The sequence below is a fragment of the Camelus ferus genome, chromosome 4 (assembly GCF_009834535.1).
Source record: "Camelus ferus isolate YT-003-E chromosome 4, BCGSAC_Cfer_1.0, whole genome shotgun sequence".
In the NCBI taxonomy this organism is placed as follows: domain Eukaryota; kingdom Metazoa; phylum Chordata; class Mammalia; order Artiodactyla; family Camelidae; genus Camelus; species Camelus ferus.
The window spans coordinates 45,462,033-45,477,707 of record NC_045699.1 but is presented as its reverse complement, the minus strand read 5'-3'; the positions used below and the strand labels follow the sequence as shown (position 1 = coordinate 45,477,707).

Sequence of the window (15,675 nt, the reverse complement as noted above, 5' to 3'; positions counted from 1 at the left end):
CCTCCCGCCATGGAAAAACAAGGTGGTGAGGAGCAGCATGAGATCTGCAGGCAGCTTCTGCTCTGTGCAGCAACCAGCAGAGAACCACAGCCAGCTACACACCTTGGGTGACGGGTAGAGAGGTAATGTTCCAGTTGGTATGACAGTGGGCAGTAGAAAGAATGAGCTCATACATTGTCCCCAAACTACCTGAGCAAGTGAGCAAAGAGTGATGTGTAGGCCACTTAAGTATGCCACAAATACAAAGTTTTACAAAGTTAATTTACTTGACCTAAGGGTCCTGCATGGCACCTCTCTGAAACTTTTATGAGTCACAAGCTTAGTGTCCTGAGCCTACTGCCTGCCTGGGTAGACATGAGTGTAGAACAGGGCTCAGCCCAGCTGGGATCTACTAGGTGTTCAGGGTGGTCGAGGGACACCAATGACCTAGGGTCAACCTAACCGCAGACATTATCCATCATGCTTGCCAGTTGCCAGCCACCCTGTTGAATATGTAGAATGCTGACTCTGGGATTCTAATTTTTACTGAAAAAAGGGTCTAGATAATCTTAGGACCCTGGACTTAATCATCCTGGAATAAACTGGAACCTCCCTGGCTGAAGCCCTGGAACTGATCCAGATTCCTGCCAACCCTTTGAGAAGAACACCAGATATCACATGACTGATCCAGTCCAGCGCTGGGTGCTTGCTCTCTGATAGTGGCACCAATGACTATTGGTAACAGGTACCAAAGGGTTCTGCTAAGGAAGCGGATTTAGATTTTCTTTATAATGCCAAGTGATGAAAGTTAGCAATGTGCTTCAACTCAATTTATTAGTGAACCATAGTGGGACACCTAACCCTCAGCAAGCCATTTCTATTTTCAGGCCAAACCACACCTTAGAATAAAAGCTTTACACATTTACCACCCCTGTATAAAACGGACTTCTTCAAAGCTTCCCCACGTTCCTCTAGTTTGAGCATCCTAAGATACTGGATTCTTACTGCATTATCCACTCAGTCTCAGTTTGTTCAAAGAGAAGTGCTTTAACAGTTTTGCTGCATTCTTTCACTGAAGGACTGAGCCTTTTCCTGCTCTGTCCAGCCACAGCCACACCACGGGCTAGTGCCTCCAGAGATCAGCTACACTGGGTCCCATTCTTTACCCCAAGTCAGAATGGCAAATATTTCAGTATGAATTTTCTATGTATTCTACATTTTCTCCAAAAGTCCACATCAAGTGCCTGGAGCTGGACTGTTTTTTGTAATTTCAGCTCTAAGGCTATGATTCCTTCTCCCAGGCAATGATATCAAAAGGCTCAAGAAACCAGAGGGCTAATCTGAGGCATTACACTAGGAAGGTGGTAGCTAGCTGTTGTGACTTTTAGGAAACACTATACAGTTCCAGATTAAACAGTATTACCTACGTAGAATGACCTGCTTTTTCTATGGACTGGGTATTGCTTTTGACATATATAGTTACCATTATGCTTTTGACATACTTTTTTTTCCACATTCAGACCGTATTATCATTCTAATTTTTAAAACTGAGAGAAATCTTTTCTTGTGAAAAGCTGTTTATTTTGAACATTTAATGAGTATTAAGAATGTATTATCACACCTCATTATAACTCTTAGAACTAAGAATATACCATTCTTCCTCAACCACCAGGATCTATATAAAGAATAGCCAAGTAATAATAGCGCACCAGGATCCTAAAGAATCGGAAAATAAAACTTGCCTGATAACTACTTCATTTGTGTTGCTCAGTTCAACCACCAACACAGATGGGGACGCCTCAGTTGGAATGATCAATGGAGGAACTGCTACGTGCTCCACAAAGGTATCAGCACTTCTGGCAACGTTTTCTTCTATCTGCAAATACTCTTGTTCAACCATAGACTTGATATCACAATTGCCATGGGCTTGTCCTGCATCCTTTGGGACTTTGTCAGTGGGCAATGGAAGTTTAGCATAAAGAATGGCCTTTTGGGGATTTCCAGAAATGTAGTCTACGGTGCACACATCAGAAAGTGAGGCAAGAGTTTTCAAGGCATCCTCAGGTAACTTCACTTTGTACATGTCCTCAAATGCCTTGGGGAGCGCACTGGCCCAAAGCCCACTTGAGTATTTTGCCAGCAGTTCCGCAACTTTCTCTTTAAAGTCTCCTGGCATAACTGCTGGACACCCTTTGAGTGGTGGGATTTGTTTTGGAGCAGGAAGTGGGGATGGAGGCACTTTCTCAGCATTCAGTTCACTTCTTGAAAGCTGCTTTCTCTTCGCTGGATAAAGAAGTAAATCTTGACCACCACTGCAAGGTTTTTCCACCTGAAATTTTTAAATAAAGCAAATGACAGATATTTTAAAGACTATACACAACCTGAGAACACATTTTAAATTTGAGAGAAACACTGTTTTCAAATTAATCAAGAGAACACATACGTGTATATTTTACTCTTCTCAATTACCAAGGCTTTAATACATTGCCTTCACTTGCAAAAATCATCATGCACTGCACTTCAGAAAAAAAGCAGGGGAATGAAATAGTATGAATTTGAGGCATCCTACGAAGCATCTCACCTCCAACAACCTGAGGAAATCATGGATGCCTCTGTCCTGTCCATCACACGTCTCAGCTAGCTCTCTCTGCCAAATCCAAAGCAACAGCTTACCAAATGGACAGAATATAAGGGGGAACGAGACTATGAAAAGGTATCAGAGTTGTTGGGAATAAACCACTGGGAAGAAAGCTAGGAAATATTCAGGCAAAATCGAAGTGTTGTCTCTCTTCTTCTTGCAATATCCTGAGAAAATCCTCAGCTTTTCATTGTTTAGAAAGGATACTCCAGAGGTAAGTTACACTTTTTCCAACAATCACAGTAGAAAGTTAGCTAAAACTGCTGTCCCTCCAATGAACAAGACTTTAAAATGCCCAGCCTTTGTATGTCGCTCAATCTCCAATTTTTTTGCATGACATTCCCAAGAGGCACGGCTTGATGGCACCTCTTTTCACAAGAGAAGGAGGAGAGGAGACGCTGATGTACGGCACTATCTTTCCAAGCTCTGAGCCTTTCCACTTCCAGACCAGGGGTCAGCACGCCACAGGCTGCAGCCTCATGCAGTGTGCTACCTGTTTTTATGTAGCCTGTGAGCTGAGAATGATTTTTATATTTTTAGATGGTTGAAAAACATCAGAATTACTTCGTGTCATGAAAATGACATGAAACTCAGTGTACAGAAATGAAGGTTCACTGGCACCCAGGCACGCTCTCTGTAGTGTGGACAGGTGCTGTGCACTGCAGCAGCAGAGTTGGAGTCAAGGAGCTGTTCCGACTGTGGGTGACAGTCACATAGCTCCTGGCCTGCAAAATCTAAAATATTTGCTATCTGGTCCTCTACAAAAAGTTTCTCAACCTCTGACTAGACTGAAGTTAGTATTTATAGCCCTCTGAAATGTTTCTATTTTGTCAGGTCCTATTCATCCAGTGCTTAGCTGAAATTTAAGCCCTTAGGACTACTCCAGACCACTAAGTTAATAATACAAGCTTATAAGAAGTACCCCTTTTCTCAAGAAGAAAAGAATAATAAAATATTCTGGATGCGTATCTTGTTAGTAAAGAACATTGACTTCATTTACTCATTTTCTATATAATGCTTAGGAAGAGACAACATAGTTACAGTTGATCGTTGAACAACTCAGGTTTGAACTGTATGGGTCCACTTACATGCAGATTTCTTTAAATACCCACTCCAGTGCTCCATGATCCGTGGCTGGTTGAATATGTGGATGTGAAAGCGTGCATATGGAGGGCTGTAGGCTATACAAGGGTTTCCGACTGCAAAGGAAGTTGGTGCCCCAACCCCCACACTGTTGAAGGGTCAACTGTATGTATGTGTAAAGAAGGTATTTTCTTGTTATCAGAGAAAAGCTTTAATAAGTCAAAAGATTTAGCTGACTTAATACTAAGATTGATTCCTTTTAGTCTGACTATATATTCTAGATGATAAATAAGAGGAGAATGAATGGTAATAAAAGTACAAAACGTTAGGTTTTCTTCCTCGTTTTCTTTTGCCAATGTGTGCTTAAGTTTTGGGAAAAGTCCATGCCTGAAAAACCTAAAGCATCAATCAAGGCAGAGGCAAACTAGCCCATGTTTATCATCTTCAGGAATCCCCCGACATAACTAGTGGACTCCTGCTGACACCTTGTGACACTCTGAATAGTATTTATATGATTTTCATCGTTTGTGTCTTTAATTTTAAGCCCAGAAACACAAACATTTGGGACACTCCTCATTTTGCTCCCAATGGTTAGTCCACCTCTCTAGAGACTCCTGTTTTAAAGTCTGGAAACTTAAAATACCAATCTTCAGTGTGCTTTAAAGACACTCGAGATACAAGAATACAGACTGGGTATCTGGGGAAGGTTTGAGAAACATACTTTTTGAGAAAATGGAAAAATAAAATAGAATTCTATTTCTATGTGAGTTATTCACTTGTCATACAAAATCCTGGTTATTATAATTTTAGATTTAGACTTGGCAGTCCTCCATATCCAAAGTCAGCCGAAACTTCTGGGCCCTCTGAAAACCCATTTTCAGCCTTCACCTAACAACATCTTCTCAACTCTTTGCAACACCTTCTCTGAAGTGGATGGTAGAGGCTGATTTCTGTGGAACGCAGAATGTTTTATTCATCTAAAATAACTCTCACAAGCCTCCTGCCCTAACTGTCCACAGAGCCTCTTCTAACCCAAAGGAGGGTTAACAGCCCTGCAGGTTTATGGTCTTTTTCTTTCCAGTGAGTGAACTGGGAATATGAGATACCTCAGTGTTTAACATTCTCCCCAACTTCTGGTCCCAAAGCTTCCATTCCCATCAGTGCTTTAGATGCAATCAGGACCAACTACCTAACAACGCACTTTGTCAAACCTCTAAACATTACCTCTGACCATGACAAGCACACTAAATTCTTTCAACTAGGGATTAATACCTTAACAGAAGTTATGAACATTAGGTCTACTTGATGTGAATTTGTTCAGGGCAAGAGCAGAATTCCCACTTTTCTGGCCTTTATTCCAGAATAATGCTTAGAGATATCTGGAAGTAGTAAGCTTCTTGGGCTGTGTCTGCAGCATTCAAATCAAGATTTGCCAGTCAGCCTACAAAGGAGATTTTTGGCCAATAATCCAAAGCACAAACAATGGCCAAATAATCATCTGAATTAGAAGGCAGATTTCTTTCCTCAGCAGTTTTACTTTCATTGTTTAAAGCAGATACCCCACCCCACCACCACCAATCCCCAAACGACTAGTTCCTTGAATTGTTGGCACTTTCCATTTTTTACTGGCTGCTTCTTATCTCTAGAGGGCTGGCTATGTGCCTAAATGCCACTTTGTTCTCCGGTGACTTTGCCTCACTAAATTCAAATTTGCATTTACTAAGATTAAACATAGGCCCGACTTTAGGAACTGAACCTGATACTAACTGGAGTTGTTTCAGATGTCCTTCAACATGTTAGATAAAAATTCATGGATAAATTTAGTGATATGGAAAAAAATACCTGGTCCACGTACTTCAGTAACTAATCTTTGGAGAATGGCTGAAGAGTTACTCAATTCAAAGGGACAAATCATGAAACCTCATATTGCTAAGATCTTAAAATATATATATAATTTAAAACAAATTAATTTTTTCAATATAAGCTGTTTTAAATTTTTCATAAAACTGAAATTTGCTTTTCCCAGGCATTCTAATATGATCACCATTTGTCTTCCACAATGTGTCTTGCTTCTTCTTAATTTTCTGGTCAATAGATTTAGGAAAGACACCTATTACTATGTCTATCCTCAGCCTATGAGAAATCTCCCCGAAGGCAAGACATTGTGGGTCACAGTACGCTGTCCATCCTTCACTGTGCTCTGGTGCATCTGACCAGATTTACATGTTGATACCTTGTCTCATCCCCCAAAACAGAACAGCTCTCTTCTGGCCTTCACAAATGACCAAGGTAATCAACAGCTACTTGAAACATGGCTTTTATTATTTTCCTAGTGTGATAATCAGTTGCTAATAACCATTCCAGTTGGATCTCTCAGGAGGGTGCTTTTACAACTTCTAGTTCCTTTAGTGTACTTGATTCAGGTACATACCTGAGGAGGGGGTCAAAAGGCTTCCTGTTCTGTAGGAGAGGTCTGAGGACCATTATCCTGCCATTTTCCTCCATGTTTTCTTTGTTTTGTGGCTCTACATTTTCTCTTTGGTTTTAATACCCACTCGAAAAATCACCAGTCCAATGACTGGGAATGGGCATGACCTGAAACTCCATATATTTACCACGTATGGACCCTCACCTCCACTTTCCAACAGCAGAGACAGGTAGGTAACATAAAAGATCAACTCCCTACACGATGGAGTTCAAGCCATATCCTCAGGCAATCATCAGAAGATTTTAGTATCTAACATGCCTTAAACTTTCTATTTCCACAAGTTCATTATATTTAGCTTGATTTCTGTCTCATTTGATATCACAACTTACTTCTCTCACATCCCTCTGGGTTTTCATAAATTTGGAGTTGACAGTTTGGGTTTGGTAGATGTGAGACTCAAGGACTTAAAACATCACCTTCTTCAGGTGTCCTGTATATTCACATAAATAAAAGTCTTCATCCTATATGCCTAGAAACTTTCTTCTGAACTCTAAGAGGTCTTTACTTCTTCCTTTCTAATTTACTTGTGCTGTAAAGTTCTCGAAGCCAAACTCCTTTGAGTCGATGAAGGCTCACCTACTAACTCTGCAGCGTGGGGCTGCTGAGGTAAACTTACTGTTTCTTACGGAATTAGAATTTTCGTTGGGATTCTATAAAGGAATTGGTATTGTCCAATTAAATCAAAAAGTTTTCCAAAGCAGTTGTATGGGTCTCATTCAGCCACAATTTTTTTTTCCCACTGAGTAGCGGTTCTTTGTGCTGAAGCTTTAAATTAAGTTCTAAATTTCATTTTATATGGTCACCACCCAATACAAACCTGAGACAGTACGGTAAACTCATATTTACCTGGAGACCTGCCTTTCAGCACTTCAAGCATTAGTAATGGTTTGACATTCAAAACCAAACCAATTAAAAAACTCAATTTCAGCAGTGAATAAAGACCCCTAGGTATCTGGCAACAACGAAAACATCAAAGAAGACTACACCTTATGATTAGCCAGTTCACAGAAAGAAAGACTGGTTGAGGACCTCCTTCAGAGCTCAGTCTCTTTGAGCTAAAGCTGAGAAGTGCTGGAAAAGTTAGACAACTGAGAACGAGAAGAGGAAATGGGGCTCAATAAAGACAAAACTGATAGGTTCAAACCCGAAGCCTCTATGGAAGTGCGTGGGGCACATGCTGCACACAGGAAAACACCCTGAGACAAGCCACACCTGTCCGGCTCAGCATCCCAGACCACCGACTCTGCCACCCTCCCTGCAGTGGTTCACGGATGCTTCACTCTACGTCCAACATAACTCAGAAAGGGTTATAATTTTTAGTCGCTTCTCTTAAAGCACAAGTGTTTGTGGCATATTTCCCAGGAAGTTAATAAAAGGTAAAGGTGAAAAGTTCCTTGCAGAGGGTACCCCTGACTGTTCACAAACCATCTACCCAGAGAAACTCTTCCTCTACCATCTTGGACGAGTAGTTTTATAGACTCTGTGTATCTCAAGGCTAATACTCTCTTTCACTCCCATCCCTCTTCCCAGTAAGAACGTCATACTGATGCTAACTGCAACTATTTATATTCGGATAAATTTCACTCTGGCCCAAGGTTAGGCTCTTGCTCACAGGTCCCTTTAGGAAGACATTACCCTGGTTAAATGTGCTGCAGATCTTTCTGGGATGATCTTGGCTGGCAGCTGTGGCTTTCACTGTACATTCTAGCCAAGTCTCATCACCTTTGTGGGGAGCAGGATCTGCTCCTCTGGGATGGCAGAAACTCACTGCATCTTGGAGTCTCACTCAATCCCTTTATCCACTGCTCCTTATTTTTCAATTTAAACTTTTGTTCTGCCCCCTTCAGTTTCCTCTGTTTTCATAGAAGTAAGTTCCTCTGTAGTTTGCTGGGCATGCCTCTGGTTTACAGTGGGTTTTAACCTGCTTTCATTTAAACTGGGCTGCCCCTCAAAAAATAATAGCTGCCTTTCCCATACACCTGCTATGTGTCTGTACTGTACTGACAGCTGCTTTTTACAGTTTTTGTCATTTAATTCTAATAACTCTAAGAGATGGGTAGAAAGTCACATTTCAAAGCAGACTGAGGCCCTGATTTGCATGATGAAAGAAATATAGCTAAGAAATGGCTAAGGCAAAAACCTAATTCCAAAGCCCAAACTCTCTACTGTACTATGGGGCCCTGCAGGGAAGTTTTCTGTCTCAAGTTCCAGAAAAGCAACCTCACATTACCTCTCACAACAAGTCATATAGAGAGGCACACATTACTAAGCCCTTTTTACCTTAAAATTTCTGTACGGTGTTTGAACCTGTCTGACCTTGTTTATAGGAGAAACAGCCCTGGGCATGCTCCCAGTGTTTCTGCTTTTCAGCAAAGTGAAAAGCAAGAAGTCAGAAAAAGGGAAAATAACCATGGTGTAACTGTTTAAAACTGTCTAAAAATAACCATGATGTAACAGTTTTTAAAACTGTTTATGAGCAGACTGTTAAACAATATTCAGAGCTATTAGAAAAAACAGTTTTGAAAAATGTCAATAGACATAATTAAGACTGGCAGTTTTTGTCATCCTAGACACAATACTTCACCAAGCAAATTCTCGTATCTAAAAACTGAGTGTGATTGCTTCTCAACAGTCCTATTCAAAGTTGAGGCACAGCATAGAAACAAGGAAGACATATTACATTTCTGCTTCATGTTCTACCCTTCACTGCCTGGACAGAAAGTAATCATGCCACAAAAATGCATCTGAGAAGTCAAAAAATTAAGTATCAGTTGTGCACCTGAAATTTAGTAGGAAACCATCCATCTTCAATAAAATTTTAACGTCAAAGAGACAGGTACTCTCTCACTTGCAATCCTAGCAAGAGAAATTTCGAGGCTTTGCAGATATGTAGACTAGCAAGGATGAAAATTTCCCCCCAAAAGCTATAAATTAAGCTATACAAATACTAGTAATTATCATGCAGTATAAAATAATCAGAAACATAATACATTAAGAAGAGTCTATGAAGTTAATTTAAAATTGTTTACTCCAAAGATAACTTCTTTATCAAAGTATAATAGTGACTTATATGTTTATTGTGACAGTAAAAGGGGCTCTAAGTTCATTGAAGACATACATTCATGAATGTCTATGGATTTAAAAAATAAAAGAACCATATGCTGTCCAAGAAGGAGCTCCAGGCCCTGAACCTTCAAACTGAGCAGCCTGGTGAAACCTCAAAAATTCCAAGATTAGGGAAACCAAGGGGGTCCTCAATGCTGCTAAGCCTGAATCAAGTGAGAATACTCTTCCCGAAAAGGAGTAAAAATGAAATGAATTAGGAATTCCCACTGTAAGAACAACCCCACATTAAATATAAATCAGGGGTAACATTCTTAAGATCATTAAACATTCATGACTTTTTAAGTAGGGAAACAACCATATTTCCAGAGTTTGATATTTCCACTTCACACTGTATATTCATCAGCATGTCACATTGCCCTGAATTGTTCTTAGCACTCAAGGCAGTGACTGGTACCTGGAGGTGCACAATAAATGATGTATGAACAAATAAGATAGCTGGATGGATGGATGGATGGATGACTCCTGCTTGGAAAGCCCAGGGGACTTGAGTTGGTCAAGTGCCCTGGAGGGAAAAGTAGTTACAAAAATACATGCTGCCTTTGGCCAGGTGCTTTTAAGAGGGAATGGCCTACATTCTGCCCAAGAGGGTTAGGGGCCAAAATACATATTAAGTTAAAGAAATGAAAGCCTTCTATCAAACAATAACTGTCATGCATATTTAAGCTTAGAAGCACCAAGCACTTATAAGCTTAGAAGTACCAAGTCGCTGTTAATCCTACCATTTATAACAGTTATGCTGTTGAATGTATTCTATGTAAATAAAAACATTAAGAAATATCTGAAAATTAATTACTTTGGTTTAAGAATCTAGTTGTCTCTATTTCTGGCTGAATTAATAAGATTTCTAACAAACTACTCTGATCCATCATTTTATTATAATAAATACTCAAGTAGGAACAGGTATGAGAACTGAACAGCTCACTTTTCAATTTTTTTCTCCAAAGAAGTTTGTAAAAATTTAAAATGTGAACCCTACGTTAATTTTAAAAAATGGTACTCTATAAAGAATTAGACAAAATAAGTAAAATTTGTTCAGCTGAATATCTTTAAAAATGCTGAGGAACAATCATATAAAATCTGAGGCTAACAAAAAATGTTCTATTACTGGTAAGCTGAAGTGATTACAATGACATAGCCATCAGTATCTATGGGCAACAGTTCAATACAAAATGGTATATATGTTAGCATATATTAAACACATTTAAAGATGATTTTAAAACAAAATATATAAAAGCAGAAATTATGACACACACAGCCCTCAACCTTGAGAGAGATGTGTTAATCATAGGGATAAAGGTTAATGGAGCAAAATTATGCAATGTGCTTCATGCTCCCCAGATAAAAGGTGCTATGACTAACAACTCAAAATCTGAAAGCAGGGCAGGGAGGTGGCATCAGAAGGGAGGAATAAGAAGAAACGTACCGTGCAAATATGAGGCCAGTGTTCAAACTGTTGTAAAATTCCTTGATTAAGTTCTTCTTTATATAACTCTTTGTAAAAATGTGGAAGCTTAGATATCCAAATGCCATTGTTATGCTTGTTTAGTATCTCCTTTATGCGGTTTTGAACCTCATCCATTTTATAAGTGTAAGAGGCAGGAGGCGTGACATTTGGCTTTTCAACAGCCTGATTTAAATTATCTTTAAATTAAAAAAATGATAGAATTAACCAGAATGCTTAACACTTTAGATTACTCCCATTACCTAGTATTTGTGTCTCTAGGCTTTATTATTCTTCAGGCTTGTAGGGGTCAAGAGACTTGGAAGAAAGCAGGATTAGGCAGATGTCAACTTCATTCTAAGTTTTAACCCTGAAATAACCAGGGTCAACAGCCACCCAGAGAGGGAGCCTAGCCCCTTTATTTTACAAGGGTACTTCATAGTTTAATTTAAACATCAGGATGATCTTGCTTCATAAAGAATAATGAAATTTATTATTTAACCAATCATTTTCTAATTGCAACTAAGAAAGGTTAAATTTTAGACAATAATAGCATATATGTAATATTGAATTTAAAGCTATACTCTACAAAGCATAAGATAATGCCTTAACAGTAAAATCAAAGAACATTTTATAAAAGTAATTGTCCAGGTTTTAAGATTTGATCAATTTTTCCCTTTATTAATGAGAAAAAATAATATAGCAATAAACAGAAGTTCAAAAGTTGATCCACCTGTAATAATCATCTTAGCCTCAGTTTATAAACATAAGTAATAGATCTGGTGTCCATAGATAGTTATTAATGATTTGTTTTTATTTCCCCAATCCAAATCATTTATTTTTCATAAATGAATACTTAAAAAGTTTTGGCTAGCTCTCTTACTCACATTTATTTTTTATTTACAACTTAGAATGCCTGTGTTAACATTCTGAGGCAATAAAGAAATTTAATTGTCCACTATAGCTGACATTTCTGGCATTTTAAGAACTATGAAACTCATTCCAAACCTCTTCTAAATTTCACTAGGATACAGATTAGAGGTATATTAAAAATGACCACCTATAAACAAAATACGTTCATAGTTTAAGAAGATAGTATTTCTGGTGAGATTCAATAATTTTATTTCATTTTTAAACAAGCTGGTAGAGACACACATAGGCTGGTTTGGGGATGCTGACCTCTGAGGATGCCAGGAAGACAAAGGGAGAGCTGTTACTTGAGGATAGCTGGATACTAACTCTGCCTTACCCCTCCACGGCCTTGCTGACACTTAGTTTGGCTCAGCAAACAGAAGGGTCCAGAATGTCCAGAAGTATCTCCTATTAAAGGCATAGCTGATTTATAAAGTTCTTGCCAAATAATGATAAATAAAAGAACTAGGAAGAAGGAAAAGATGAATTTCTCAGAACTGGCCAGTCCCTCTCTTAAAGAGAGTGTCAGCAGCTGACACACAGTTGGAGTCCTTGCAAATGTACCTGCTCTGTGGGGCCACTACAGTCATTTAAGCTTTTGTACCTTTTGTTAACAAATCAAGGAAGCACTCCGCGCTACTAGCAGAGAGAAGTTATATATAAATGTGTGTAAATCAGCTGCTGGGTGAATTGCAATCCTCCTGAAACAAGTTCTTTTGGTTCTGCAGAAAAAGCTTACTCTAATTTAAAGAATTTACAACCTCTAAAGGGTATACAACTTTACTGAATAGCCATTTTTCAGAAAATACATATGTTAAAGTGATCGATACAAACACAATTAATTGTTCAATTTATTTCCATCAGAAATACTGGAAATGTATTCCCATGGAAAAAAATGATTTCAACTCAGTAAGAATCACACTTACAGCAGCAAATCATTTAAAATCACATTTAAATTTCATGCAGCATAAATACTAATTCTGAAAATAGTGTCCCTAGAGTGGGTCAAAGAGCAGACGATTTACACTTTGGGTGGAGGAGGCAAGGTAAGTGGGTGCATTTCCAATCTTCAGATTCTTCGACTTTATTATGTTTCCTATCATTTTCTTAATAGCCCTTTTGGATTTTATAACCTGAGGAATCACTTATATTCATATTAAGATGCTCAGTAGTCACTGCACAGAGTTTAGGAGACCAGCTTTTACATGGTATCTGAGTATCTGAAACTATTTTATGAGCTGATGTCCCACATTTACGTACTTTAAATCTTATTCTCTAATGAGTGAGTGACAAGGGACACAAGGATCTCTGCAGGTGACATGTGGAGGTAAAACAGAATAGGTCTGCTGTGAGAAAGGCCTTAAGTCAGAGTAATGATATCCTTGAAGATAATATTTTCCCTGTACATCACTTCAATTCAAAATTTAAAGAAATTAGGAAGAGGGGAGGAGAAATATATTCCAAGTAGGAGAAGGTGAGTGCAAAAGTCAAAAGCCACCACCAGATATTTTTCTTGGGGCTCTGAGGTTCCAGAAGCCGTAATGTATCATGAAGACAATGTTTAGAAGACATACCACTCATTTCCTTAGTAAAGGTTCTTGAGAGATGCATCTGAAAAGGTGGTGGAAGGGATGCCTTTGGGCTAAACCTACAGTATAAAAAAAGAAGTAAATTAAAATTCAAATAGCAAAGCCAATACCAAATTTTAAATGCTATACTTTTCATTTAAAGTCTCTGTGGCATTGAATAGCAAAGTCATTAAAATATTTCAAAAAGGGAAAAAAAATTTCAAAAAGGGGCAAAAATTAAAATAATACCTGGTATCAGCTTTCATGTTTCATATTCACCAGAGATGATATATTAATGGCTAATATTAACCAGAAGTTTAAAAGAAATTGGAAGTCAGGGGATTATCAATATAAAATAAAGAAAATGATGCAAAGAATAAACAGCTGAACATAAAGGAAATTTTGAAATATAACTAAGAAATGAAGGACTTGTATCACCAGATATTGAAATGTATTATAAAGGCACAACACTTAAAATAGTTGAACAGTTAAGTAAAACAGCAGAAAGCTTAGAAACACTCAATTTACATAATATCCTAGCACACAATAAAAGTGGCATTTCAAACCAGAAAGGGGATTCCTTAATTAATACTTAGAAACACAGATTTTCCATGTCCTACCCTCACTATTTTCATGTGAATTATACTAGATATATGTAGAAAGATTTCCCAAAAACGAGGACAAAGAAATAACCCCCCACCCTCTCCGTACACAGAAATCATTTGTGTTCATCTCTGTCTCCCTCACTAGATTCCAAGTGTCTTAATTATTTTTGTTTCTAATGCCTAGGGCAGTGCTTGGTACATACAAAGCAGGGTAAATGTTTAAAACGGTAAGAACAAATGGGACGACTGAGTGAATCAGTGACTACATCTTGCCCAGCAGTGGCTATGGGACTAGAGTGGTGGTAGTGGCACAGTACGCCTATTTCACAATTTTTGAATAGTATGGAATACTCTAAAAATTAGATCAATTCTTTGAAATGAAGCACATCTCATCAAAATATTTTAATTCTAAAAGAAATTATTAGATTGTAGGCTACCAGTAAAAAGCTTATTTAGTATATGATGCTCTGCCATTATGAGAACATCACATTTGTGTATTAATACATCTGTATAATGACAGAAGATGCCAAAAACATATATCCAACTCTTAACTTCTGCAGAGCTGGGAGGGAGACAGACATCCTCTCCCTTAGACCAGAGCCCTAAAAATGTAAGCTGGAATCTTCCTGTGCTTTGAGTCAGCTATGAGGGCTCTAGTAGAAAGCAGAGTGTTGTGAGCGAGGAGTGAAAGTACAGCAGGAACTGCTACGGCTCAAGCACTGACAGGTCTACTGCACAGGAAAGAACAGAGCCAACACAACAAAAGGAAGATATTCAAGGAAAACTGTAGGGACACATGAAAAACAAACATAGTAAGATAACAAAGGTACAAACCAGTTTTATAACAATAAGTATGAAAGACATTATTTTGTTTCCTAAAAGACAAATACTTACGCTGCTCCCCCCCAAAAAACCCCAAATTTAAACATGTCATTTATTAGAGACACAATTATCATCCCACTAATATTTAATAAGGATCTACTATTATGTGCTAGACATTGTGTCAGACAGTAATGATCAATGATAAACAAGAGAAATATCACCACTCTCATGAACTACACAGAGTTGAGAAAACTGACTGTGGTAAGCCGCTAGTAGATGGCCTCCTGGTATCCACAGCTGTGGTAATCCTCACCTTGAGTAATTTGCTTCTAATCAATAGGACACTTCAAGGCTGAGGGGATTATAAATAATTAGATTACAACAGATTCTAATTTCCACTTTGCCAGCATACTCTCTCCCTTGCTGGCTGTGATGAGGCAAATGGCCATGTGGGGAGGCCTATGTAGCAAGAAACTGAAGGCAGTCCTTGGCCAATAGCCAGACAGATCTAAGGAACAACTCAAAAGGAATGAAATGTGCCAACAACCATGTGACTGAGCCTGGAAGTGGATTCCTGCTCCGCTGACCCCAGCCATGGCCGATATCTTGTCTGCAGCCTCATGAGAGACTCTGAAGCAGAGGACCCAGCTAAGTGGTTGTTAGATGCCTAACCCACAGAAGCTAGGGGATAAGTATGTGTTGTAAACTGCTAAATCTGTTCATCTGTTACACAGTAGATAATTAATGCACTGATAGAATCTATAAATAAGAACAAAGTCTACTAAGTGCTGTAATAGGGGCAGTAGGTATAAGAAAAGCACATGATAAAAGCCACAAACCAAGTTAGGAGGCAGAGAGAAGGAAGCAGAAAGTAAAGGTTATTAACACTTAATATAAAGTTATCATATTTGAATAGTTTGGCACTGCAGAAGAATAGACAGGAATGGAAAGCCCAGAAACTTTGAGTCATATATTTGCAACAATTTAGTATTGGTGAAGACAGCATGTCAAAC

The 15,675-nt window shown here is 38.5% G+C and overlaps 1 protein-coding gene across 3 annotated transcripts in view; it reads right to left on the bottom strand.

The window, feature by feature from the left end:
• Positions 1 to 15,675, bottom strand: part of TDRD7 (tudor domain containing 7) — a 63,258-nt gene that overhangs the window by 22,435 nt on the left and 25,148 nt on the right. For all 3 annotated transcript variants that reach the window (XM_032478031.1, XM_032478032.1, XM_032478033.1), the window contains 3 exons: positions 13,242 to 13,315; positions 10,738 to 10,955; positions 1,722 to 2,308 (listed from right to left, as the gene is read on the bottom strand). In XM_032478031.1, coding sequence (XP_032333922.1) covers positions 1,722 to 2,308; positions 10,738 to 10,955; positions 13,242 to 13,315 — 879 coding nt within the window. The remainder of the gene's footprint in view (positions 1 to 1,721; positions 2,309 to 10,737; positions 10,956 to 13,241; positions 13,316 to 15,675) is intronic.